The 26,842-nt window shown below is 42.7% G+C and overlaps 2 protein-coding genes across 11 annotated transcripts in view; both read right to left on the reverse strand.

Annotated features, from left to right (window-relative positions):
- The window catches only part of SSR1 (signal sequence receptor subunit 1), a 31,046-nt gene extending 17,424 nt beyond the window's left edge, over positions 1 to 13,622 (reverse strand). For both annotated transcript variants that reach the window (XM_074348065.1, XM_074348066.1), the window contains exons 1-7: positions 13,111 to 13,622; positions 10,528 to 10,640; positions 6,734 to 6,821; positions 5,218 to 5,480; positions 3,608 to 3,684; positions 2,753 to 2,831; positions 1,118 to 1,211 (exon numbers count right to left, since the gene is read on the reverse strand). In XM_074348065.1, coding sequence (XP_074204166.1) covers positions 1,118 to 1,211; positions 2,753 to 2,831; positions 3,608 to 3,684; positions 5,218 to 5,480; positions 6,734 to 6,821; positions 10,528 to 10,640; positions 13,111 to 13,189 — 793 coding nt within the window. In that variant the 5' untranslated portion in view covers positions 13,190 to 13,622. The remainder of the gene's footprint in view (positions 1 to 1,117; positions 1,212 to 2,752; positions 2,832 to 3,607; positions 3,685 to 5,217; positions 5,481 to 6,733; positions 6,822 to 10,527; positions 10,641 to 13,110) is intronic.
- Positions 13,623 to 13,762: 140 nt separating this feature from the next.
- CAGE1 (cancer antigen 1) overlaps positions 13,763 to 26,842 on the reverse strand; it is a 41,291-nt gene continuing 28,211 nt past the window's right edge. For 4 of the 9 annotated variants that reach the window (XM_074348064.1, XM_074348060.1, XM_045509617.2 and 1 more), the window contains 3 exons: positions 26,365 to 26,433; positions 23,807 to 23,837; positions 13,763 to 20,751 (listed from right to left, as the gene is read on the reverse strand). In XM_074348064.1, coding sequence (XP_074204165.1) covers positions 20,593 to 20,751; positions 23,807 to 23,837; positions 26,365 to 26,433 — 259 coding nt within the window. In that variant the 3' untranslated portion in view covers positions 13,763 to 20,592. The other 5 variants (XR_012500932.1, XM_074348063.1, XM_045509618.2 and 2 more) reach the window with 5 other exon arrangements.

The following is a 26,842-nucleotide window of genomic DNA, read 5'->3' on the forward strand; positions in this document are numbered from 1 at the left end:
GACTAGATCTTAAAAGTTCTCATCAAAAGAAAAATAAAATCTGTAACTGTGTGGAATGGTGTTGACTAGACAATGTGATGATCACATCACAATATATACAAATATCAAAACCATTCTGTTGTACATTCAAAATTAATGTTATGTCAATTATACCTCAATCAAAAAAGGAAATTATCCCATAAGTTTATATATAAGAATATTCAATACAGTTTTAATTTTAAGACCAAAAAGCTGGAAATAACAAACATCTTTCAGTGTAGAACAGGCTTAATCAATCATGACACACTTTATTAAAAAGAATGAGGTAAACATACAATTATCACAAAAAGCCAAGACAGAGAACTCAGGTTGCAGACCGGTGTGTGCCGCGTGATGCCGTCTGTGTAAACATGCACACAGAACAACAGACAGACATGCCAATGTCTGCACAGAAAACACTCAGAATAACACGGCAACACCAATTATTTATGGAAAATGGGATTAGTAGAGCCAGGAGGTCGTCTTAGTTTTTCACTACTTTTTTTGCCCTTCAATGAGACCATACTGCTTCAGTGTTTTGAAAAAGTCCATTTTCAACTGGAGGAAAAAAAAACCTACATTCTTCTATAAAGATTAACATTTAACCAACTGCATATATAATAAAACTGAAATATATGTTAGGTAAACTACTGGGCAGTATTGTAGGTTTATCCTTTCACATATGGTGGGCAGCTGGCAGTTAGTTTTTCTAATAGAGTGCTAGAGAACAGTCCCGTTACCCATTACACTTATTGTAAAGTAGTCACATGCTATACAAGAGCCCCCAGGACTGTATCAAACACCATAAAGAAATTAATCGCCTCACCTCTTCTACTCTGCACTGAAGCAACAGGAAAGAAAAGAGATAGGAAAAGGTTAGGAATACAGAGAATTCACACATTTGCATACAAACTGCAGATCTGGAAGCATTTCTAAGTTAAAGCACAGACATAGTACACAGTAAAATTTTAAAGCATTCTTTGCAAGTAATGAAAAGATAAGTGGTAATCAGCATTGACCAAGCATTTTTTGCTAAACCTAAGATATTTAATTTCCACTTAAGAGAAAAATTTTCTAGCCAGTTTGTAAGAGTACTTACTGATCTGATTCAAAGTTTCCTGAGGAATCCAGCTCATGTCAACATCATTCTGACTTGATGTACCCATCTCTACCTTCTGTATGGGTCTCTTGCGCTAAAAGAACATAAAACCATTATTTTAAAGGAGATCTGTTATACTGTTTACTATAATTTTAAAAAGACCTAACAGATTACCCATTTAAATATCTTAGTAGATAAACATGTACTCTTCTAATTCTAAAACATATTCCTCAAATATTTTTTAACTAGACAAGGAAAATCATGTCTACACCAATAAAGAATAATGAAGAATAAATCTTCACAACAATTATTTTCAGCCTCTAAAGACCTTTTCCTCTGCTATAAAGCTTCATCATACAATTGACAGATCAAGTAATAATTTGTTTATACAATGATTTTCATTCCTTTTGGGAATCAAATATTAAAGAATAAATTTATTTCCACATTCAACAAAATTTGGGATAATTACTGAAATGTTGCATGCAGGCAGATTCCTGCATTGTTAGCTAAATATACTTAAGCAGTTGGTATAGATAAAACAAAACAAAAACATAAAATGTCATCTATGCTAACCACCTCAAAATTTGTTCCTTCAGTATTTGCAGCAAAACAGCTAGAAAGTAGGAAAGTTATTTAATTCCACTGTTTAGTCCTATTTTTGAAAAAAACCCCAAACAACCCACCTATTTACATAAGAAACAGAATATTAATTTTATAGTGCAAAAATTAATTCTGAATACACAGAAATACAGCTGAAAAAATGGCTTATACCTAATACATAAATTTATAGCAAAAAGCTATTATAAAAATGAGGTAAAGAAAGTCATGAAAATTAGCATTTAAGCATAAGGTATTTCTCTTTTAAAGAGTAAGGATTTATTAATATCATTTACTGCTAATTTTATACAGATTTGACTACCTGACTCCCTGCTTCATGGAGATTAACCAAAATGTCTACCAACTGTTTAGGGTCTAGTGGATCCCAGTATATCTGGCGATTTTAAATCATGCTATACATTAAGAGGGTCAGTGTGGGTTATTTTGTTTTGGGGTTGTGGGGGGCAGGGGGAGGGCGGAGACGAGGACATGGCGGCAGAGTCAGCTGCCACGCTCAGAGACAGGAAGGCAGGATTAGAGCCGGCTTCAATGTTACCACTTACTAGTCTAACAAGGAAACAGAACTTTGACTGATAAAACCAATACAGCGAAATTCATTCTTTCTTTTTCAAATGAAGACTCATTTAAACGCTAATTAGGAATCAGCCTTATAGTAAAAAATATTACTGCTTACAGATAAAATAACATATCCATGAAAAAGTACAATAAACAGACGTATGAAATCTTATGTCTGAGTTTTAAAACTTTCAGCATAATTTAGAGTTACACTAATAATAAAAAAGTAAGGATCACTCTGGAGGTTGTGGACAGAGGACACTAACTGCAAGTCTAAACAAACCCAAATCACACTCAAGGTCTCATCTTCAGGCTTTATTTTAAAAATGGACAACCAACCTGTGAACATACAAACCCACAGTGAGAGTAAGAAGCCACGAACAACGAGACGGTATTGTACGCAGAACTGTGACAGCTCCTGGAGCAGAGCTGTGGGGGCTGCTCGTCCACCTTCACACTTACCTTTCTCGATTCTAGGAGCTGATGAAGGCCAACAACCACCAAGAGCCCAAGGCCAGCCAGAAACATGTACATAAAGATTCTGATATAAAAAGGAGAAAATACAAACTGGTTTTAGTTCCTAAGAAATACCACAGCTTATTAAAACTATAACTGTGCTTTAACTCTTAAGAATTATGAGTTAACTCCAACTATAATCCTAACAAGATATAAGTTTTCCAAATAATTTGTGGAGAAAAGAATAAATTATTTTAAATTCAACTTAGATCCAGGTAGTAAAGTTTGGTAAGAAATCTACCTTTACTTTAAGAACAATTAGTCCAAAGGGAGAAAACGCAATCATATGATCTAAAATAAATGACTTTATAGTCTCATATTCAAAGGTCAGTTATATTAAAATAACTGCACTAGGTTTTGTCTTCCTTAAATATTAGATTTTGCACAACTTTATTTCAAAATGACTTTTCGTGAACTACATATCAGAACATAGTGCAAAATGAATCATCATTCACAAAGAACATGTTTTTTGAGATAAAACCTTCCAACTTTCTAATTTATGTTCTCAGTAGCAATTTTAGAGGTATACAACCTAGATGAGGCTACTACCAGCTTAAGAGGATGGGGTGGAAAACAATTTTAAAAAGGAAGAACAAAAAACCAACTTTCCTTTTAAAACAATTTTTTGTTAGTTTTGACTATCTTTCCTAACTTGGAACCATCAAAGTACAGATTTAAGTAGTCAGGATTTCACTCAATCTCCAGCCTGCTCCATTTTCACCATTAAAAAAATATGACAGAAGCAAGCCTTCTGGTCCCACCTTTTAAGATCAAGATCTACATACTGCAACTTTCACTTACGTCTCTCCGTCTAACCCATCTTCTCTCTCAATAATTGTAACTGTTTGATTGAAGACAGCATCTTGGAATACATTGCCCTGTTGAAAAAAAAAATCCCAAAAATATGAAATGCATTGGGGAAAAAATGCACTGAAGAATGAAAGCTTACAAGATTTCTTAGAACTGTCACCTTATCTACAGCTTTCTCATCACTTGGGTCAGTAAGACTCAGCAGAGTCATGTAACTGCACTAGTGCAATGCCAGGGACTTAACATTATGTTACTTTCTCCTATAAAAGAAAAAATGGCTGCAAATTTTCATGTTCTACATTGACAATGGATTGGAACTCAGTTTATATTAGATAGGCTAAGGACTTTCAATGCCAAAACATTTTTCTGTGGTGGTCTCAAAATAATTTTGTCAGCTCAACACAATTTCAGTTTTCAAATACGTGAGTCACTTGGAAAAAACACAGATAGCTGTGTCCAGTGTTTTATGTGAAGCATCAAGGTAGCACTTTTTCAAAACTGTCACTACCAAATGCTAAACTGTGATAATTTAAGTTTTATTCCAGGCTCTCTCAATTACCATTCCTCTCACAGGCAATTCCAAGATGAAACAAACATTCAAAAAGGAACTGAAACTACATATGTGCTTGTTGGATTAAGTTTAATTCTGCTTGAAAACAAGATGAACTCTATAATCCTTCAAGCTACTTACTATAAAACTGAGAAAGTATAATAACGTTGCTTTGAAGATAAGAATGAAAAAAAACGTTCTCACCTTCCACTAAGTAGTTTTCAAAAAAAGGGAAAACTTAATGGCAGCATGAGAAATTTAACTCAAACATAAGGTAAATATGCTGACACCAGGGTATCAAAAAAAAGTTGAATAAGCTTCCAAGAGAGGATGGAATTTCCTTCTCTGAAGACTTTTTGAAAAGGGAATGGTTCAGATGTGCTCTCATCTGAAGGGGGATGTAATGGCTGGCAGCTAGAGGTCAACCCCCAGCAATGAGATTCGCCGGGCTTCTCTCATTGATTCATTCATTCCTTTGGTGCACAAATACTATAGACAGCAAAATGTCATGAGAAAGACAACAGAGCTTATCTATGGCCATTTGGTTCTTATAAACCATAAACCTTACTAATATCCTAAAAATCTTTGGTTATATTTTTATTTACGAGTATATAAAATGATAGAAAAACAGTCTTTAATACTTAACGACAGAAGCCGTAAAATGGGCAAAATGCAAGCAACAAAAGGAGGTAAAAAAATTATTCAACATCTGTTAACATCTGGATAAGCAGCAAATCCCGCTGTGTGGCTTACTGTTCCTTTTCCGTCAGGGCCCAGCTGAGTCACTTCCACTCTCGTTGCCCTACACTCACCTCTAGGAGGTACCGCTTTCACGCTGTGATGCTGTTTGCATCCAGCTGCCCCAGCGCCTCACAGAGCTGAAGGCGGGAATGTGCATTTTATCTCTGCCTCCCCACTGCCTATCAGTTTCAACCACAAAAAAGGCACTTGAATGAATAAACAGAATATTCATTAAACAATGTCAACTATCCTCATCCATCCCTAACTTAAAAAAAGAAGAAGAAAAAGAAGACAGTTTAGAGGGGCTTACATTCAGATCTTTGTAGTTCAGATTGATGACCAGACCAAAGGGCCGTCCGCCCATGGGCTCTGCAGGGATGAAAGAGTACTCAAAAGTGGCCTGTCTCTGGGGCGGCACTACAGTGTTCAGAGGAAGAGCTGTGAAATTCTGGATGTAAAACTGGTAGTCCTGAGGGTATCGAAATGAGGCGTCCAGAGATTCAACAATAAAATCTTCTGTACCCTTGTTTGTAAAGCCTACCAGGAACTTCACAATGTTATTTGCTGGAAAATCTAAGAAACCAAAAAAGAGACAGGAAGATTAGAAACATTCAAAGGGTACAAAATAAGCAGACATTACAAACGGATTTTTGTAACATACAGATTTCCTGCTACATACAGACCTGGCTTCAGAACCCTTTTCAGTAGAGCACTCCAGACATCCACTAACTGGCAACTCACTAGCCTGCACATCAGCTGAAACCTGTGTCTGTACACCAGCATTCCAGCTCAAGAGCTGAGATGAGCATCTCAACTGCAGACCAGATCACTTCCAAGCTACATGTCTAAGAAGGAGCTGTGTGCTTTCAGCAGTAAGATTTTCTTGCAGTGGGGCTACAGGACTTGATGGAGTCACCTTCACCTCCAATTCAGTGCCTGCTATCTGTGCAGACAGTGGAGGAAGAATGGCAACGTCTAAGAGGCTCACCTGAAAGGTGCAGTATCTGTTTGAACATAAAAAAGCGAATCGAGCTTTAAGCAATGAGTCAAAATGCAAATCTGAATAAGACCCAAGTAGGCAGCTACAAAAAAAAAAAGGAAAAAAAATCCTCTTAATGAAAATATACTGTGTAGGTACACAGTTGGAAAGTACCTGGGAATAAAACAGAAAACTTGAGAAGACCAAGAAAATGAATAACTTCCAATAATAAGCCTTCGATGATCATCCTGTGGTCTACAGAGCGGTTCTATCTACTACAGCACAAGCTCTGGGGTCAAACAGATCTGGGTCTGAATCCTGTGTCCACACTGCGTGAGTAACCTGGACACACCCTGGCCCCTCTAAACCTCAGTTTAACAACAGTAACTCTTCTCTCAGGGGTCCTGTTAGGACTGAATAATGCAAGCAAAACAGTGAAAACAGTGCCTGCCACAGCACTCAGTAAATCCAAGCCTTTAGTCCATTTTCTTTTAATGCGACGGAGGCTCTAATCAAGGCCTAACTGTAAAGATTTAATATTTCACTAATGTTTACACCCAAAATATGAATGCTGTTATACTACAGCAGTTTGAAAACATTTTAAAAACAGTATCCTTCAAAGGGACATTCAATTTCTAGTTAGAGAGGACAGTATTTTTTCCCCTTAGTTTTACAGATACGAGCATTCACACACAGAAGAGGGTTTCCGCCGCCGTGTGTCTGCACTATGCTCGTAATGGAAACTTGTAAAACAGTAAAATCTTAATCATTATTAACACTTCCTCTAAAAGCAAGCCTGTCATTTTTAAAATTCCCATATCTGAGTGAAAACCAACAATTCTCTCACCTTCTCCTTTCACAAACAGGATGGTTGTATCTGCACTCGGTGAGGCTTCGGGTTCCCCAGATACATCTTCTTCCTCTTTATCTTCAACCTAAGAAAAACATGAAAAACAGATTACTATGAGGGAAAAACACATCATTTAAGAATAATGACTTCACTAGATTTGGGACAAAATACACTGCTTCCCCAACACTGCGTTGGGACCAAGAGTGGAATGAATTTCATTGTATCTCATCAGTTAAAATACAACTTCGATAGCAGCGTATCTCACACAGAAATGTGCAGAGCGATCCCCCGGCGCCCCTGCAGCCATGATTCAGGCCTAGGAAGCCCGAGATTCTCCATTTCTAACAAGCACCCAGGAAAAGCCAACGACGCTGGTACTCAGACCACACTTTGCAATGCAAGGTTCTGAGTGTGGGTTGGTAAATTTTCAGTAACGTTTGAAAAAGAGTTTAAAAACAGTATCTTTCAAAGGGACATTTAATTTCTAGTTAAAATAGATTTTATTTTTCCCCCTTAGTTTAAATCCCAGGAATACTATCCTCCAGGAAGAGAGAAAGTCCCATACTCAGTCTTTGCTGACATCCCTGAAGAAACAAGGCCTGGAAGGTGGTGCCGGCCTGAGGACTCAGACAAAATGCTTTCTGTTTTGGGAACCACGAGGCCCCTGCTGTGATTAGCGACCTGCGGCGGCAGCATGAAAGCGTCCAGAGACAGCAGGCAGAGGCCTGGGCATGGCTGGCCCGCAGCCACGCATTGCCCCCCGTCTAGGGCCTGGGTATCCCCGAAAAGATTTTCCATCCCGATTAACAAAAGAATTTCCCTGTGAGAAGTCTTCACACAACTTGGAAGAAATGGTTTTCAAAAAAAAAACCACGACCAGGGAGAACTGGGGAGATGTCCTGTAACTCAGGGAGACTTGCACAACTTGCAACGTTTACTGTTAATCATTGACCTGCATGCTTAAAATGAGCAAATATCAAGTGTAAATTATATTTCAATAACATTGTTAAAACATGTCAACAAATTTTAATTAAAAAATTTAAACCCCAGTGCAGTATTTCTCCAGGCATCAATAAGAATTACAGATATTCAAATATTTGAAGTGTCCAGGCCCTTAATAAATGGAGATGTTGAAGGGCACCACTGCTTACTGCCATTTTATTTTTCATTTAAGTAAATATTCTCTCCCAATAGACAGACCTCTCAAGAGCAAAGACTGTCTTATAGTTAAAAAATTCCACATGCAGCTCATATGCTTAAGAGAAGGCACTCAAATCATTTGTTCGATGACTGTGCAACTGTATTACAAGTTACATTTTAAGCATCTTTAATGATACATATTTTCAGTATCTTTAGTAATACCTTCATCTAGTAACAGTGAGTTTCTACTTTTGGGAAAACAGACCCACGAGTAGGAAAACAGACCCACGAGTAGGAAAACAGACCGGAGTCAGGAAGGTAAGAACCATAAGCCGTAAGAATAAGGAAAAAAGGAAGTATTTGAGAAACAGTTAAGAGAAATCATCCCTAAGATTTGATCAGTAGGTTGTGGAATAAAAAAGAAATGTAAGCAACAGGGTAAAAGCTTGAAGCATGGAGACATATCAATAAAGGAAATAATTCATGGAGGTAAGCTGGGTGGGAAATGCTGCGTTCTGTTTTGGACGTTTAAGATTTGAGGTACTTATGGAACCTCCAGATGTGCTGTCCTGCAAAGAGCTGGAAGCAGAGGTACGGAGCTCAGTAAGGCAGGGGGCTAGAAACGAGATCTGGAAGTCATCTATATAAGATGGCTGTGGTTAAAACCACAGGTTTTATCCACAGAAAGAGAGAGAGAGAAGGTAGTAGAAACCAGGCAGCAGCCACTGGAACAGAGAAAACCGAGGAATGTGGGGGGGTGCGCGACAGAAGGCAACATGAGGGGAATCAAGGAAGGGGTACTCGGCAGATGCTAAAGAGGGCACACAGGATAACAACGGACGACAGGCCAGGAATTCTGCAATCAGATCACTGGTGACTTAGCAAGAACAGTTTCACCAGATACATGGGACCAGACTAACCACAGTTAGAGAACAAATGTGAAATGAGCAGAAGAGAAAGCTGCAGTTTACTCTTTCAAGGAGTGTGCTGGTAAAGAAAAGAAAATGTGTAGCAACTTAAGGTGGAGGAACACAAAGCAGAGGATGTGAAGACATTTGTAGTTTTAGACAACCAAGTCACTGAGAAGACTCAATGCTTCAAGCTACAGAAAGAAAGAGGGTAATTAACAAGATCCCACAGGACGAGGTGAGGAGAAGGTGGCATGGCCAGCCTTAGAAGAAAGACAACTCACTGTTAAACAAGAGATGTAGAAAAGATGGGTGAATAATACATTTAAAAGTAGATGGCAGAAAATCTGTTAAGAGTTCACACCTGATGGTCTCCACTTCCGACATCGATGGCAATGTTGTTGCTAAGACTTCACAGAGAGAACTGATTTTGGAGTTTAAAAGTGGTTAAACAGTACGGAGATTTCTTAAAAAACTAAAAATAGACTTACCGTATGATCCAGCAAGCCCACTCCTGGGCATATACCCAGAGAAAAATAAACTTCAAAAAGACACAGGCACTCCAATGTTCACAGCAGCACTATTTACAATAGCCAAGACATGGAAACAACCCAAATGTCCATCAACAGATGACTGGATAAAGAAAATGTGGTATATACATATATAATGGAATACTACCCAGCCATAAAAATAAAATAATGCTATTTGGAGCAACATGGATGGACATGGAGATCGTCATACTAAGTAAGCCAGAAAGAGAAAGAAAAATGCCATATCACTTATATGAATAATCTTTCTTTAAAAAAGGGACACAAATGAACTACTTATTATTTATAACGTAGATGACTGATTTCTTAAATATGTGTAAGCACATTTCACGGTCCTTTATGATTGGACTACTCCATTCTGTTGATTCTTATTTTGCAGTTGGCTTTATTCTTTCGGTAACTATGTAAGTTTAAAAAGCTAAAGCCCTAAACTATTCTCAGAAACAATGAACAGTACATATATATAAATTAAAAAAAATATGAACAGCATGTTGTATGTATGTGTTTACACGCAATATATTGTATGTCAGTCAAATTGTAACAATTCTAATAAAACTGAAAAAAAAAAAGTGGCTAAACAAAAATCCTGTGTAGGATAAACTACAGTAGTCCAAGAGAGAAAAATAAAATTCGCTAGAAGCATGCTGCAACGATCCTAACTCTAGCATAGTATTTTACTGTCATACTATAATTTTACAGTAAAAGTTTCAGAGCTGGACAACTTCTAAGAGATCTTCTTTAAGCCCCTTCTTTTCTCAGGACGTATCTTATGTATTTATTATTGTCTGCTCCTCACTCCTTGCCACCAAAATACATACACGCTGCCCCAAGAACATGAGAGAGCAGAGAGACTATCTGGTTTCTTAGGAAATTAAGACCCAGAGAGGTAAGTTACCCAAGGTCAGAAAGTTTAGTATGTATCCCAAATCCATCAGCAAGTGATCCAGTGGTCCCGCCATTTTACCCTCACAGACTCATGTTGACATAATTTTGGATTGTTATCTGTTTCACGTCTCCTTCCTTGTGCTAAGAAAATACTTACAATCCATCCTCAGTGACTGGCCCTATTCTCCCAATTTCAATCCACTTTGATCCCATTAATAAACCTCTAAAAGCAAGAATCTTAATACCAAATTTGTCTATAAAAGGGATAAACCCTATTATATACACATATTAAACCGAGTGCAGCACTAACCAAATCTGTGGGCTCGTCTTCTTCTACCTCTGCCTCATCGTCTTCATCTTCAATTATAGAATCTTCCACTGTTTCTTCATCTTCCGTAAGATCTTGAGCCGCTGCTAATGAGCCTAACAATAAAATACGAAACAAGCAGTTAACCTTTACCCTGGGATGTCAATGTTTTTAAATCTCAGGTATAGGCAATGAAAATTTTCCCTCAGAATAACTGAACCTCCCAGTTCACTTGAATGATGCCAAATTACAATACATCTAAGAACATTCATGCGATTTTATCTTACTGGTAATCTTACCAACTGCATGTTAGTTTTAATGAGGAATGCTGTTTAATTTTAAAAAATGTCTAAGAGTTGGAAAAATGAATTGCTAAAACTAAAGATGCCCTAAAGCCCAAATAAAGAATTCAAGCAATTTTGTTAAGCAAATTAAGGAAAGATCGTCTTAAAAGGAAGAAACTCCAAAAGCTACCCTGTCATTAACCATAAAAAAATGAAAAAATTCTAAAGGAAAACAGTGACCCAAATACTTAGACAAGAAACACCGTTAAAAGTGCTGACTACAGCTCAAAACCCTTAGTACTGGACAGCACGTAATTCCAAGGAACAAATATCTCTACGACATCCATGGTGAAAACCGGCTCGCATAAAACACACTTGGTTTAGTAAAAACTGTACTGGTAACTTCAGGGTTGACAGCATAGAAAGCATGGGTTTACTTTTGCATACAGCTTCAAACATGTTTTAAGACATTTTTTATTTCCCCTACACTCAATTTCTAAGTAAAAGTTAAGCATAACTCTAATGCCAAGAAATTATAAACTATAATTTTATAAGCAAAAGTACTCTAGATAAGTCATATTAAATCTATTTCAGGCCAGACCCTCAAGAGAAATATCAAAGTACTAGTAACTCTCCCAACGTTTCTCAGAAAGAATGATGATGTGGCAATTCAGTAGAGAAAAAAATATGGGAAAGGAAGCATGTGCACATGCCAGAATACCCAGGAGAAACAATATATACTAAGAACTACTCATTTGAAGTCTTTTCCACTGCATGTTAAGATTTATGCAAAATACTAAAGAACATTTAACCACATTTCATGAACCGAGAAACAGCGTCTACTGCTTGCTGAACAAAAAGACTAAAACAGTGCATTCATAACTTACAAGTCATTTTCTAAAAAAAAAAAAAACTGACATATAAAGTTGTACTTAAATTTCAAGATTTCTCAATATTTACAACGGTTTCCACCCTGTTTATTTATTTTTATTCTTTTTTGTTCACCCTAAGTTTATTAAACAATTTGTTTTAATGCTAACCAGTAACAATTTTGTGCCTATAAGGTCTAACAGTTTGCTATTGGAAAAATTAAGAGAATCATCTTTTGAAAGATAGGTCATTCAGCACACACACAAAAATGTTCACAGAAATTGTTAAATTTAGATACTGAATTGATGTTTCTTAGTGTTCTAAAGCCTTTAAAAATATAGTTTAGATTTCAGACAAAAACGATTATCAAATATTCGTAAAGAAAGTGAAAACAAAGCAACTCCTAATTGAAAAGAATCCCTTTTTAAACTTGCAAGTGACTTAACAGTTTGGTTAATTCTCCCACTTGGTTTCCTATCCAGTATACAGAAGTCAGTCAGTGCACTCCTCTTCTTTTGAACTCACGGATACCTGTCACTCATTCATTTTGCTACACAGCTTACTTAAACTTACAGAATAAAAGGAATTCCAGCAATTATTTAGACTAAATTTCACGGAGGAAAAGTTCATGATAGAAGCGGGGCATGAAGCCAAGTGTCCACATTTTTAACGTTCTAAGTTACTTTCACACCAGGTTAACCGGCGGAAGGAATAAACCTACAGGAAAAAACGGAAAACTCCAAGTAGTTTATATTTTTTCAGGACAGTGCGATGCTTCCACAAAACAAAACAAAACAAAACAAAAACAGTTACAAAAGAAAAGGGAGAGAAAAAGGAGGGCTCAAGTAACGGACACCCCCTGAGATTCTTTACCCAGCCGGGGAGTAGGGCTGGACAAGCAGGGGAGGATGGGGCGATCGGGGAAAATCAAGACCCCCGGTGACGCTGGGCTCAGGGGCCATAAACCGGGAGGGGGCCACTAGAAAGGCCGCTCTGAGAGTCTAGGCGAGCAGACAACCAGGGTTTCCGCGAATGAATGAAGATCTCCCGGCGTGGAAGCTAAAGACACGTCAGCCCAGCGCCAGGGGGCGGGGGTGGAGCCGGCGGCCGGGAGCTCCAGGGGCCGCAGCGCGCTCGGGCGCAGCCGTGCCCCCGGCTCTCGCTGCCCTGCTCGCCCGCCGGCCGCCCGCCCCGGCCCCGGCTGCGGGCGCGGGGAGCCCGAGCCTCAGGCGGCCCCAAGCCAGATCGCGAGCCCCGACCCCGCGCTCGCGTGCAGGGGCCCCGCTGCGGGCCGGGGGCCGCGGGGACGAGGAGAAAGGTCGGCGGGGGGACGCCGGACCCGCGGGACGAAGGACCCCGGAGCCGCCGCCGCCCCCAGCTTCCTCCAACTCTCCCCCCGGCCGAGCCCCGTCACCCACTCCCCTCGCCTCACCTCCAGGGCCGCCTCGGAGCAGCAGCGTGGCGGGGAACACAAGCAGGAGGAGCAGAAGCAGGCGAGGAAGGAACCTCATGGCGCGACCGGTCCGACGTCCAGACCCCGTCCGCGAGGGCTCTCGGCAGCTCCGGCGGTAATGGCGTTACTCTTCATCCGGGCTCCGGGCGGCGAGGGGTGGGGCACGCACCACGCACGGCCGTCGCCACGCCCCCTCCCCGGCCGAGGAACTCCGCCAACGTGGCTGCTCCGCTGCGAGAACCGCGGGGAGCGCGACCGGCCCGGGAGTCACGTGGCCGGTTGCTAGGGCCCCTTAGATTCCCGCGAGAGTCCGCCTCCCGTCCTAGTCCCTGGCGGCAACCTGCGGTTTGGCGCTGGCCCCGCCCCCTTCCCTCCAATTAATTAGCGTCGTTAGTGGTTACTTTATTTAAATGACCATCTGCTTAGTGCCCTGCGCCATAAAGTCTCATACAATTTTAAATAATAGTGCTATAAATAACATGAACTGCCTGTATGTGGCACTGGAGAGCAAAAATATGTTTTGGGAAAAAAAGTGAAATAATGCCATTTGCAGCAGCATGGATGGACCTAGAGATGATCATATTAAGTAAGTCAGAGAAAGACAAATACGATATCATTTATACATACAATCTAAAAAAATGATACAAATGAATTTATTTACTAAACAAAAACAGACATAGGAAACAAACTCTTGTTACTAAAGGGGGGAGGGGAGGAAGGATAAATTAGGAGTTTGGGATTAACAGACACACATTACTATATATAAAATAGATAAGCAACAAGGACCTACTCTATAGCACATGGAACTATATTCAATATCCTGTAATAGCCTAATGGAAAAGAATCTGAAAAAGAGTATATGTATGTATAACTGAATTACTTTGCTGTATACCAGAATCGAATACAAAATTGTAAACCAACTATATTTCAATGTAAAAAACTGGAATATATAATTTTTTTTTTGAACAAGAAGCATTAAAAAGTACACAGTGGAAAATCCGGTCCTCTCTCTGCAGACACCCTCACGCACAGTTAAATAGGGACAGTTTTTAAATTCTGATCTGACAGTTTCAGAATTGTAAGTCACCTAGAACAGTGGCTGGAATAGAGTAAGCATTTTGGAAATACATAGTGGGGGCAGCAATGGCTGGACTGTTTCCTTCAGTTTCCTTTTCATCTAGTTGGACTTTGGGTCACTACCAATAATCCGGTGTGTCATGCAATTACAACGTGAATTCCAGTGACCGTTGGACTGGACCAGCGTGAGATGTCATGTGGATGATGAAACAAATAAGCTAACACTTGTGTGCTTACTACTGCCAACCCCTGTCACTTAATCTCTGAAAATCCTTTAATGTTGGATATTATTTACTGAAAAGAAAACCAAGACATAGAAAGTGTGGTAACTTACCCAAGCTTAAAAGCTACTCAATGGCAGGTGCAGGGTTTGAACCTGGCAGTCTGACTCCAGACTCTGTGTTCCCCTGGCCTAGGACACCTGCTGCTCTCCTCCTGCACTGGCTCTGCTCAAGGCCTCCTTGCCCTGGGGCTCCTGGAAATGCAGCTTGCGATTGCTGCTGGCACTGTCTAATTCTGTCTGCTAATGTCACTGCCTGACAGTGCTGGTCTCGACCAGCTTGGCTCTGCTCCACCAGTGCCACCAGTGCCACCACCGCTGCAGCAGCTAAGGCACCTGGGAGAAGTGGAGGCACTCCCTGAGGAAGCAGCCCCCCACTGTGCTGAGGCCTCCCACCTGCACACGGCTACCAAAGCCGCCACGCTGTGCCAAAGCCATCAGGACTGCCGACACCACTTTGATGTGGCTGAACCTTGCTGAGTTCTCTACTGGCAGAGGAAGAATCTCCCTCCCCAACTTTGAGGCACTGTCCTTTTCGTGAGTTTCAGATCAGACCTGCTCTGGGTTCCTGATGCCTGACAGGTTTTTTGAGAAACATGTCCTTCTGTTTAATTTGCTACTGCTCCCCACACCAGAATATGCTGCGGATGCTCAGCATCATTAACAAATGGGTCTATTAAGCCCCAGTTTCTGTTTCGATGTATTATCCCCCCAGGTAACCAGGTAGCTAAGGAACTTCCTCATGTCCTTAAACCTTTGCTCAGCTGTCACCTCCTCAGTGAGGCTCACCCTCACTCCCAGTTTAAAATTACAGCCCCGCAGACACTCCCTCGCACGCCAGATTTCTACTCTCCTCTTTTTTTCATAGCATTTTGAATCTTCTGACACAATCTGTAGTTTATAACAGCCCCTGTCTGTCTCATCTTGAGGCCAGGGATCTTGGTGACTTTAGTCAGTGTTACAGCACAGTGCCTGCCACCAGTGATAATTCAAAAAACGTTTGTTGAATTTGTTGTATTGTTACAAGTGATATCTTTCCTCCATAAATTCGCAACCTAAATTCAATTGTAGACCTAGTACCAGATGAAAAACTACCAAGCCAAAAAAAAAAAAGTTATGTTGATTATATGCAAGCAAAGATGTGTTTTCACCTAGCAAGGGCTAAAAAGTGAATTAGGTATTTTTGTACCATACTTTACTTCTGAAAGAAAAAAATTCTTTTGTGATCCTTGTGTAATGGATGAGTTATGGGGGGAAAAGAAACAGAAAATAAGCTCTCACCCCCCACCCGGACCTCTGCCCAGCTCGTATTTCCTGAAAAAGAACAAAGTTACAACCACCTGATCACTCAGCACCAGAACCCACACTTTCCCCCGTCTGTGCCCTCTCTGCCCTCCCCTCTATTCCAACAAAAAAATGTTTACGGGCCCATCAAAGGTCGCCCACCATTTTTCGTTTGGTCTCATCTTCTGCTCACACCATCTGATTCTGAAAACAGCCCCCTCTTCTCTACCGTATCACAAATTTCAACCTCTCCAATTCCTGGCTTCCGTCCACATACGAATAAACTATAATAATGCCCATCTTAAAAACCAAAATTCTCTCGTGGCCGCTGTCCCCCTCAGCAACAGCCTCGTTTCTCTGCCTCGGACACAGTAAAACATCACCAGTCACCTCTCAAGTTTCTCCTCCGCCTGTTCCCCTGGGCTTTTATTCCCCCACCCCCGCTGCACTAACACACCTCCGTCTCAAGTCTTCATCTGAGCCTCCCTCAACCCCCTTCTATAACACCTGTTTCTCAAGGCTCAAGGGCCACCATCCTAGCCTGGTTTTCCTCCCCCCGCTGCCTTCTCCTCCACCTGGCCTGACGTGTAGGCCTGTTAGAATGGATATGCCACGGAGGACTGGAAACCTCACCAGCCTACATTCTGTGAGAGGGTTGGGGGAACTCCACATACCAGAGTGACAGGGAATGCACCAGTGAGAAAGGCTCCAGCCTCGCTGAGAGGACCAGTGGTCCCCTATAGACCGTTACAGAACTGGGCTGAGAGCAGTGAGAATGGAGGTGACACCATTAACCATCAGAAACAAGGTGGGAGCAACTATCACCACAAGCTGCAAAGTTAGAACAGGAGATGGGTGATGGGGAGCAGGCAGGAGGGGTGCTGTGTCGAAAGCCATGGCAATGTTCATAAGATATGTGGGTGTTCCAGTTATTGCTTAACTTGTACAATTTAGAAATCAAGAAACATCAGGAAGCTGAGGATAGTGACCCCAATACAAAGTCATGCTCTCCTCTCCTGTTCTCAATCCTAGAACCCAGTAACTGGGGAGGAGCCGGGCTGCCATGACATGGAGCCTGGAACACCATGATGGCTGTGCAGTAGCGAGCACCCCATCCTTCCTCAGAGGGACCTGTGGGCGTTTACTCACAGGAATCCTGCATTGCAGAAAGGGGAACACCTGGACCCTGGAGGACTGTTGCGCAGAAGGTCAGAACTCCTATTATGTCCAAGACCCGATGTGCCAACATGGCCCCCTTTTGGGTGGGAGTACACAGAAGCCAGATGAACAGTGTCCTTGCCCAGGTCCCACTAGCAGTGGGTCCTTCGGGTTACCAGACACACCCATACCTGGTCCCTGACAGTACAGATGGGATGGTCACACTTGGTGGCTGAAAGAACCCTCACCTCCGCTCCTAGTAAGAGCATTAAGAGGATGAAAGGCCAAGTGGAAGCCTCTGAAAGTGCCACCACCACTCCCCTCCCGAGCCAAGGCAGTAAATTAAAAACATAACCACATCCCAGGGGAATGGCAGAGATGTGCACTGCTCTCCGAGGGGTGGTGGTCTCTGTCAAATTCCAATTGAATTTGCCAGCTGGCCCCTGCAAAAATGGGATAGTAGATGATGGGGAAATCCTGAACCATAACCAAATAGTAGCCGCAGCACCTCCTGCTCAGACGCAGCGGCTGATCGCGGTTTGTCCTACTGACCCTCCTCTTGCATGTTCCCTGAAAACCAGACAGACCAGAACCCGGGAGAGGGCGGGGTGGGGGAAGCAGTGACTGACTGCAAACAGGTGAGAGGAAACACTGTGGGGGAGGGGGATGGAAATATTCTAAACCTAGGTTGGATGATAGCTGCATGACTTTATAAATTTACTAAAAATCATTGAGTTGTACACTTACAATAGGTGAATATTATAGTATGTAAATCATCCTTCAATAAAGGGAAGCGTATGTTTAAAAGGTCTAATTATTAGTTGTAGTAACTCCTCGTATACTTGTGTACTGTAGTTTTTAGACCTATTTGTGAGATAATAGAAAAAAATGTACATTTTTATCTGTCCCCCAACCCTGGTCTCTAGCACAGAACTCCTGAAACCCTTGTAAATTCCCAAGAGATGAGAACCCTAGGGGTCTCTTTTGTTCTAACGGTGGGTGGTGGGTGGGGAACCTCTGGGTGGGCTCATGGATAGGGGCTGGTCACCAGAAACCATGATCAGAAGCTGAGGATTTTCAGCCCCACCCTCCATTCTCCAGACAGGGGAGAGAGGCTGGAAGTGGAGTTAATAATTAATCATGCCAACAGGAGGAAGCCTCTGTAGAAATCCCAAAAGTACAGGATTCAGGGAGCTTCCAGGTTGGTGAACACATCCAAGTCCTGGAAGGGTGATGTACCCCAACTCCATGGGGACAGAAGCTTAGGACCCTCCCAGACCTCAGCTTATGTATCTCTATCTTGAGATACAGATGTTCATCTGTATCCTTTAATAAACTGTTAAACTGAGTGTTTTCCTGAGTTTTGTGAGCCTCTCTAGCATATTAATGGAATTGGAGGAAGGGGTCATAGGAACGCCTGACTTAGAGCTGATCTGTGCTGGCACCAAGAGGTGCCAACTTGGACTTAGGTTGGCATCTGAAGTGGGGTGGGAGCAGTCTTGGGGGACTGAGCCCTTAACCTGTGGGATCTGATGCTACTTCCAGGTAGATGTGTCCACACTGGGTTAAATTGTGGGACCCCCAGCTGGTGTCGCAGAGAATTGCTTGGTGGGGGAAAACCCACCGCACAACTAGTGTTAGAGGTTTTGTGAACGTGGTAGGAAAGTGAGCGTAAAGGGGAAACACAGGAGGAAAAAAAACTAAGTTTTTCCTAAACACTCTTCTTCCAGCACCAAAGCTCTTGGATTAGGGATGTTCAAATCCTCTAACCCAAACTGAGACGCAAGGCAGCAGCGGAGCAGCTGTGCTGTGGAAACTTGAAGATCCCCTACTTGCAGCGTCGTCTTTGGCCTTGGCCCTGTAAGATTCCCAGCCATGCTGCCAAACTGTTGGATTTTCACTACGTGCTGTTCACTAGAATTTTTAAAAATTAATTTTTTAAACAGAAGTACTGGAGATTGAGCTCAGGACCTCATGTATGCATGCTAAGCATGTGCTCCACCACTGAGCTATTTCCCTCCCCACTAGAATTTCTTAAAATCACATTCTAATTGTTCTCTTGCAGGCTTGGTCTTGCTAAATACAGGAAGATCCTTACCCAGTTTCACAACTTACCTCTCACTCACTTGTACCAAGAGTTATATTTATACAGGCAAATGTTATAATCTTTTAACCACAGACACGATGTATGGAATATTTACATTTTGACACTGATATTAACACAGTCCTATAATTCTTAAAATGCTGTGGCGATTAACTCAGTTCTCACAACAGCTAGTATGGAGGAGTCTTGAACCTAAATCTTACGATTCCACGTTGTGTGCTCTTTTTGCTGTGGCTGATGGTCTCCCAGGAGCTATAATTTAGGAAGGGATGTGCTAAGAGTCATTAGAAAGTCACAGAGTAGAGGAGATAGGTTATTACCTTCAAATAAGGATGAGGGTGACATTTCAATTAGGCCTTGAGAGATACACATTTTAACCAGGAGGAACTGGGTGGTGGAGGTGGAGAAGGGAGTTCAGTTAGTTCTAGGACACGGAGACAGTGTGGGCAAAGGCACACTCGTAATTTGCGGCCCAAGCACGTAAGGCAGTGAGTTCTGGACTACAGAGTAAGAACTGGAGTCCCTGCCCATAAAATGTAATTCAATGCATTATTTCAGATACATACAATGAAATATCACACAGCCTCTAAAAATGAGGGCAGCCTAGTGAGACTGGCTATATGGAAAAAAATTTATCAGAAACACTAAGAGTCCAGACAGCCTACTTGATTAAGATAAGATGTGATAGCTTTAGAGGAAAAGAGGGCTGCAGGAAGGATATTTTTAAAGGCGAGGGTAAGAATTCCATGAAGAGTTATAAACTAAAGGTGTGAGAGTGAAAATGATTGACGGAACAAGTCCTCAAGAAGATGCAATGGGTCAGAATTAAGGAAACAAGGAACACAGGGGAGGAGAAGAGAGTGGATGAAAATACAGAAGTGGTGAGGAGGAGAGGAAATTGCACCTCACCGTCCTGCCCTGCAGCGAGAGCTCTGCTCTGTGAGGGCAGAGGCTGCAGCTACTTCCGACCTCGGCCTCCCTCCAGCCTCCTCCACGCCCCACGGCACAGCTCGGAGCTGCCCTGACCAGGGCTGTGCCCCTCCTTCCGCCTTCGAGACCACTGTTCATCAGTGATCCCTGCTCCCCTCCTCGCCCGTTGTCTTCAGTCCCCCCTGACCACGGGATCCTTCTCAGCCTGTCTTTAACTGCTTATTGAATACGTCCCCGGATGTTTCACGGCAACCTTGCGCTCACCCCACCTTCCCTCCCGTTTTCCCCACCTCTGTGAAGACCACCACAACCCCGACCCCAGCCAGGCTCCCTAGACTCCTCCCCTTCCACTACCATAGCGAATCACCAAATCCTTTTCATTTCACCTTTTAAATCACTTTGCATTCGTGTCTCCCTCTTTATTTCCACCGGCACTACTTCAGTTCCGGGATAGGTTTTTCTAGCGTGGAGCACTGGAGGAGCATCTCATCCGGTGCCTCTGATTCTGGCATCACTCACCATCACCCTATCCTTTACAGCACTATTAGGAGGATCTTTCAAAACACGTAACTGACCACTCACTCCTCTGCTTAAAATCCTTCAGAGCTTGCTTCTCATGAGGATAAGTTCACACTTCTGAGCACGGCATGTACCACTGTTCCTGATCATCTGCACCTCCTTCCACATGAGCAACGTCGGTTTTACATTTTACTTGTGGTTTGGAGAGTATCACAGGTACCTCGGGCCTCCACGCTGTGAGTGAGCAGAGCTTCCCTCTTCTGTGCACCTGGGGAACATCCATCCAGTCAGTGACGAGGATCTGGCTCAGGTGTCAGCATTTCTGTGAACTCCGCCCTGAGGTTTTCTCACATAGTCCAGGGCCATCTCGTCTGTGCCTCCAGATCAGCTGGGACAGTTAGACCCACACCACCTAGAAGGGAGTCACGGATGCACCTCCCCCAGTAGATTACGTGGCCCTTGGCGATCCCTGCCTGGTCTTTCACTTTATCCTCAGCATCTAACAAAGAGGCTGTCACGTGGGTTATTGAAAGTCACTAAATATTTACTGAAAGGAGGACTGGCTTAGACTCTGCATCCCTGAGCCACATGCCAAAGGAGGCACACTCCCTGTGAGACAGCCCGCAGGTGAAAGATCATAAATGTCCAAGGCAGCACTTAGCACACAGCCCTGCTTGTAGACAACCATGTTAACCCTCCCATTCCAAGGGGTTCACCACAGTCGTGTGCAGATTCTGATGCTGAGTTAGCCACTTTTATCATAATATTTGTCTTTCTCCTATCATATCTTAATTTTCCCTAGAGGGTTCCATGAAACTAATAATAATGTCTCTTTTTAAAACTTGAATCATCAAAAAAAAAAAAAAAAAAGAAAAGCCACCACCACCAACAAAAGCAAACAGTAGAAAAAAATTAGAATGCATTAAAAAAAAAAAAAAAACAACTTGAATCATTTCCAAAGCTTGCAGTGATTAATTTTCTCAAATGAAACACTGTTACAGCTGCAACTCACTGTGCCTTTCTCATGTTTGTCTTAAATTGTATTGCAACTTTTTGAATTTGAGAAATTAACAAATTTTCTGCTTCAAAAAACATATAAGACCTGTCTTTAGATTCTTCAACAAACAACTTTTATTTATTCAACACTTCCTTCAGGGCCAGATAGAGATTATTCATGTACTTCCCTCTTGTACTTACCTGACTAATTTATGTGCAAAACTAATTTCAGTGAAATAAAATAATTTCTTCCCTTCCATTCAAGGTATATTTTGATTCAATAATGAGACCTCCATCCTGGCTCCGTGATTTATCAAAAGGATAATATGTATTTTATGTACACTTTATTTTTCTGATATAGCTCACAAAAAAAAATCAGCTGTCTCTAGTTCCTTTGTTTAAATTCAGAACTAACTCCTTGAAACTACGTTAAGGTGGAAATTATAAGGGCGAGGTCTTGAAAGATCAGTCCTCTCCTTTCACCTGGGTTTTAATTCCAAAGGATTTCAGTGTTAAGTGTCTTGCAAAATTTGGTTAGTAATAGGAAGAGCTTGCCGGCCCAGAAAGAGAGAGAAACAATACAGAGCTAGCTTCAGGTAGCCCCTAGAAGGCCTGGTGGTTCAGGAGTAGTGTTCTGCGAGAGTGAAAACAGGCAGGTCCTTGGAAAAGAAGCCACTATGTTCACCTATTTACATTAAAGTAGAATATGTTTGTTCGCAAGAAGAAATTAGAAAAAAAGTCGTCACTTTTGTTTTGGAATGTGAAATTTTACCATTTATATAGATTTCAATGTATCGTTTCTATGGACTGATCTGGGTACTATACTTAGTAATGACTGCTCCTGGAGTGGTTGACAAAAGTGATTGTTAATCTTCAGTCCTGTTTAATCTAAGTCATTTCTCTTTCCTTCTAAAATATCTGGCATCTAAAAATGAAAGGAGAAAATGTTTCTTAAGTTTTCAGGAAAGACACCAGGGACAGAAGAGCTGATTCTTGGTTACATACAGAATTCTTATTCCCTAAACAGCTAGTTCTTGACTACATATGGAAAAGGGATACAAGGAAAACCTGCAGACAGACTAACTCCACAGATAATACCAGTACTATATTTTAATTAATATTTTTGTTTGTTTCAACCTTTTCCCATTAAGGAATATGACAAGGAACAAGGCTGGCTGAGTTTTATCTTCTTGGTTTGGTTGCCAGCTGGCAGGATTAAGGTTCCTTATAACTCAGCTATTACAACAGTGGGGTCTCATTGGGGCACACAGAAACATGTCCCTTGATTGCACCCTCTCCCGCAAAGCTTGGTCACAAAGAGGCCCCGCTACTCATGAACACACACCCGTGGCCTGGGTGGGCAGGGCGGCACAGCTGTGCTTTCTGCTGGCAGTTACTCCACCAAGTACAGCGTTGGGCGGGGCTCCCGAGTCTGCCTAATGTCAACTCCTATTTAGTGCCTATTATGGGACAGGTGCTTGGGAGTACCAACGTGAATATGAGACAATTCCTGCGCTAAAAGACTTCTTGTCAAGCCGGGGGACATGCGAGCAGAGAACAGGAAGGAAGTGAGATAGGTGCTATTTGATCAAAGGGTACAGTGTGGGCACCTGGGAGGAACAAGCCAGTTCCTGGGGGACAGGGCGGGAAAGGCTTCGTAGAGGAGCCAGAACTGGAGCTGGCAGGGGTTTGCGAGGTGGGAACTGAGGTTGTAGGGAGAAAAGGAGTGGGGAGGGCGCATTCCAGGTCGGGGACGCTGCATGGGCCAGACAGAGGCATAAAGGTGACAGAGCGTGGTCAGGACACTGCAGGCGGTTCGGTACAGTTGGTGTGCATGATGAGGAGGAGGAAGCAGTGGATGAGAAGGTGGGATACGAAGGCAAGGGCTGGATCACAGAGGGCCTTCACGCCACGCTGAGGAGCTAGACTCGATCCTGACTGTAACTGGGCACTTAAGGGTTTCACGTAGGGAAGGGATATATCATATTTTGCTTCTAAAAGATCACTGTCTACTCTGTGGAGGATGGAGGGAGGGGGGCAAAACTAGAGGCAGAAATACGAGTGAGGAGACGACCGTAACAGGCCAGGTGAAAGGACGAGGGCTTGACGTGAAGCAGTGGCCGTGGGCATGAAGCCCAGGGAACCACCACCACTGGAAGGAGGGGCTTCCAAGTCCAGGACCAAGGAGGCCCTCATCTGAGGACAGAGGGGAAAGCTCAGCTGAACATCACTGGAAGGTAACTTTAGGAACTCGTATTTAATCGTGTGCAACTGTCAAATTACATGGAAATGTAGCATTCTTTATAATGATCATCAGTATGACCTACCACGGTCATGGACTTCTGATGACTTCTTCGTCTGTAGGAAACAGAAAGAGAATAATGTAAAATAAACAAATGAAAAGGAGCGGTGGTGGTGAGGACCAGAACAGCGAACACAGTGAGCAAAGGATGCTGTTCTGTAACACGTGCTTTCCCTCACTTTTCAAAAAGAAACTGTGATTTAGGACAGAACGATGAGACCAGAAAAGACTAAGACAAAGCTTTTCGGTAAGGTACAATACGCGGATCGTTCTTGCTGCAACGACATAAAGACACTGAGCTACAGTCTCGTTCTGTTTTAACATTCTCATAGATTTACTTAGGATCAGATTCTGGTTATGACTTGAAAACCCAACAAACTTCCTTGAAAGTGATGAAGAACTAGAGGCCAAAATAAGACATCTGAGACTGTCAAGTCACTTTATCACTTTTTCTCTCCATTTCCCACTATTTCCACTACTGAAGACAATTGTCCAAAGCAGCACCGCAGCTTTGAGACGATGCAGAGGTGGTCTAACGCGTATTCACGTGTTGAATTCACTGAGGTCAGTCGGTCCACGGGAGGCTTCATGGATGGTGGGGGCTGAAGGCTGATGTACGTCTTAAGTTTTCTAAGAAACGGCCTCATCAGCTAGAAAGGGCCTTGAGAGTTCTGCTCCATCTCACACACTTGCTTCATGGCCAGTCTAAATCTGTACCAATGGGCCTCAAATATGCCATGGAGAGAGGCCAAGTATAAGCAAACAACTGTCTAAACTAGGGAAATGTGTGAATTTATATGCAAAATTTCTTATTTTAAAATAATCCTGGAAAAAAATATTCCACAGTGTCAGCAACGCAAAGAAGATTCATATTCAGTTTAAATGAGCAATTACTGCTCCTTTGTAACATTCCAGACCATCAGATCATATAGTCTTCCATGTTACGGTGAAAATCACAGTTCGCCTGTCACTTTGCAAATACTACCATAAAGCTGCTAAGGGCGTCTGAATTCGGGGAACACAGGTGTATCTGCAAACGGCATGAGGAACCGACGTGACCCGTGACGCGATCCAAATGCCACTTTCGCGCCTGCCTCCCACTTCCACTTCAGACTCTTTTCACTCAGGGGAGCCTGTCCCCTTTGCCGTTGGCCAAATATGCTGCAGGCCCAGTGATTTCTTTGCTCACTCTAAGGTGACAGCCGGCCCTCACTGACGCTCAAGCACAGCTCAGTGCAGTAAGCAGCACGTCCAGTCTTAAATACAACGGACGCCTTCGTCTTCACTCTGGAGCGGAACTCCTCACCCCTCTCTCCAAGCTAAGGCTCGTGGGCGTGGGCACCAGCTGTGCGTGAAGGTTAGTTTCTGCACTCTCTTCACCCAGCACCTCCCCACTTTGCGGAAGGAGGGAGGAGAAGCCAGGCGATGAGACCTTCTCACTTGGCTGCGTGGCTTCACAGCTTGGCTGGTTCTTCCTCTCCAGAGCTTGCCACTGCTGGGGGCTCTGTCCTACAGTTCCCTCGGCCCAGACTGACGCATCTCTGTCCTGGTGCTCACCGGATACTGCTTCATCAGCCCCTAAGCATGCAGGAACACCCTTCCCACCTCCAGCTGCCGGCATGCCTCCAGCCAGCCTTGGGAATAGCCCAGGATAACTCAGATCTCACCTGCCTGGTTCTTAAGAGACTGTCACATACATTCTTCGTCCTGATGACAAGCTCGGGGGGAAGAGGCCCCCTTAACCCAGCCCTCTGTCATGCTGCCTCGTGTCTGGCTCTCGTTTTCCCCGTCACTGACCCTCTGTGTCCCCACTTTAAGGAAGCACATTTCAAAGCTCTTTAGGTGATCTCCCAGAGGCCCTGCACCAGGCTTTAGGTAACAGAGGCAGGATGACCTGGGGGGAGCTTACAACATGACAGAGTCAAGGAAATCTCTTCTGCAACCTTCCCTTCTCTCTGAATATTCTGTATCCTGGATCTGGCCAAGGGATATGAGTCATGACAAAAGGTCTTTGAAATTTCCCCCAGGACCTCTGCATAGCAGGCAGACTCACTCATCATGGGAACGTTCAGTAAACGTTCTATTAGCATCTTAGGAACTAAGCCAGGAAGAACCCCGTTTTAACATCCTGCTATGGTCTTAATCAACCCCATAGGGTTTGTCCATATTCCTTGTATCATGAAACACTGAGAGTTGAGAGTCTTCTAAAATAATGGATTATAAGATTTAACATTAGTGTAAGAAAGTCTGGTCATAAAATCTGGTCTGCTGTGTATCTACATCAGGGTAAGCTGTTCTACTGTAGGCAAAATCTTAGCTCATAATTTTCATAGTATCTTTCTCAGAAGTGATGGTAAGTTCCATGAGGGCAGGGAGCCTGGCTTCCCAGTTTAGGTCCCCCCCCCCAAAAAAAACATTTTTAAAGCAACTATTTTATCTAGGCAAAATACCAAGCACTTTTATATAATTTATCTTGTTTATCATAAATTGGGATAAAAAAAGGTTTTTTTAAAAATGTGTAACAGTATTACACATATGCACTAAAGTTAAAGACATTATTGTTTAGAAAAAGAAAGAATTTACCTTGGTCTTCTGGCTTTCTCTCTGGGCCTTCTAATTAAGTCTTCCAAATGTTTATTTCTCTCTTCTAAACTGAAAGAAGAAACAATTGAAACTTATGACTAAAACTGACTTTTCTAAACAAACATTTTGCTAGAGTCACTGGAGGATTTGTGTAGGTAAATCTGACGGTGGTCTAGCACCGTCCACCCACCTCACCTGGTGGGCACCTGGAATTCTCCCCCAGCAGCTCAAATGACTTACTTTCCCTTTAGAGGGTGCAGTGGTGAAGAAGGCAAGGAGGAAGCAGTAAACCTACGAAGTGACACCTGGATGATTTTCCACTCGCTTCCAGAGTGAGTAGAAAACTGAGTGCTCTGTGCGAGTAACGCGTTCCTGAGGGTAACACGTTCAAAACACGCCCCCCGCCCCCGAGCTGTGAACTGCTTTAACGTGGGAAAGTAATCAATACTGTTACAGGAAGGACTCCAGCTCTCAGGTG

The sequence above is a fragment of the Camelus bactrianus genome, chromosome 20 (assembly GCF_048773025.1).
Source record: "Camelus bactrianus isolate YW-2024 breed Bactrian camel chromosome 20, ASM4877302v1, whole genome shotgun sequence".
Lineage (NCBI taxonomy): Eukaryota > Metazoa > Chordata > Mammalia > Artiodactyla > Camelidae > Camelus > Camelus bactrianus.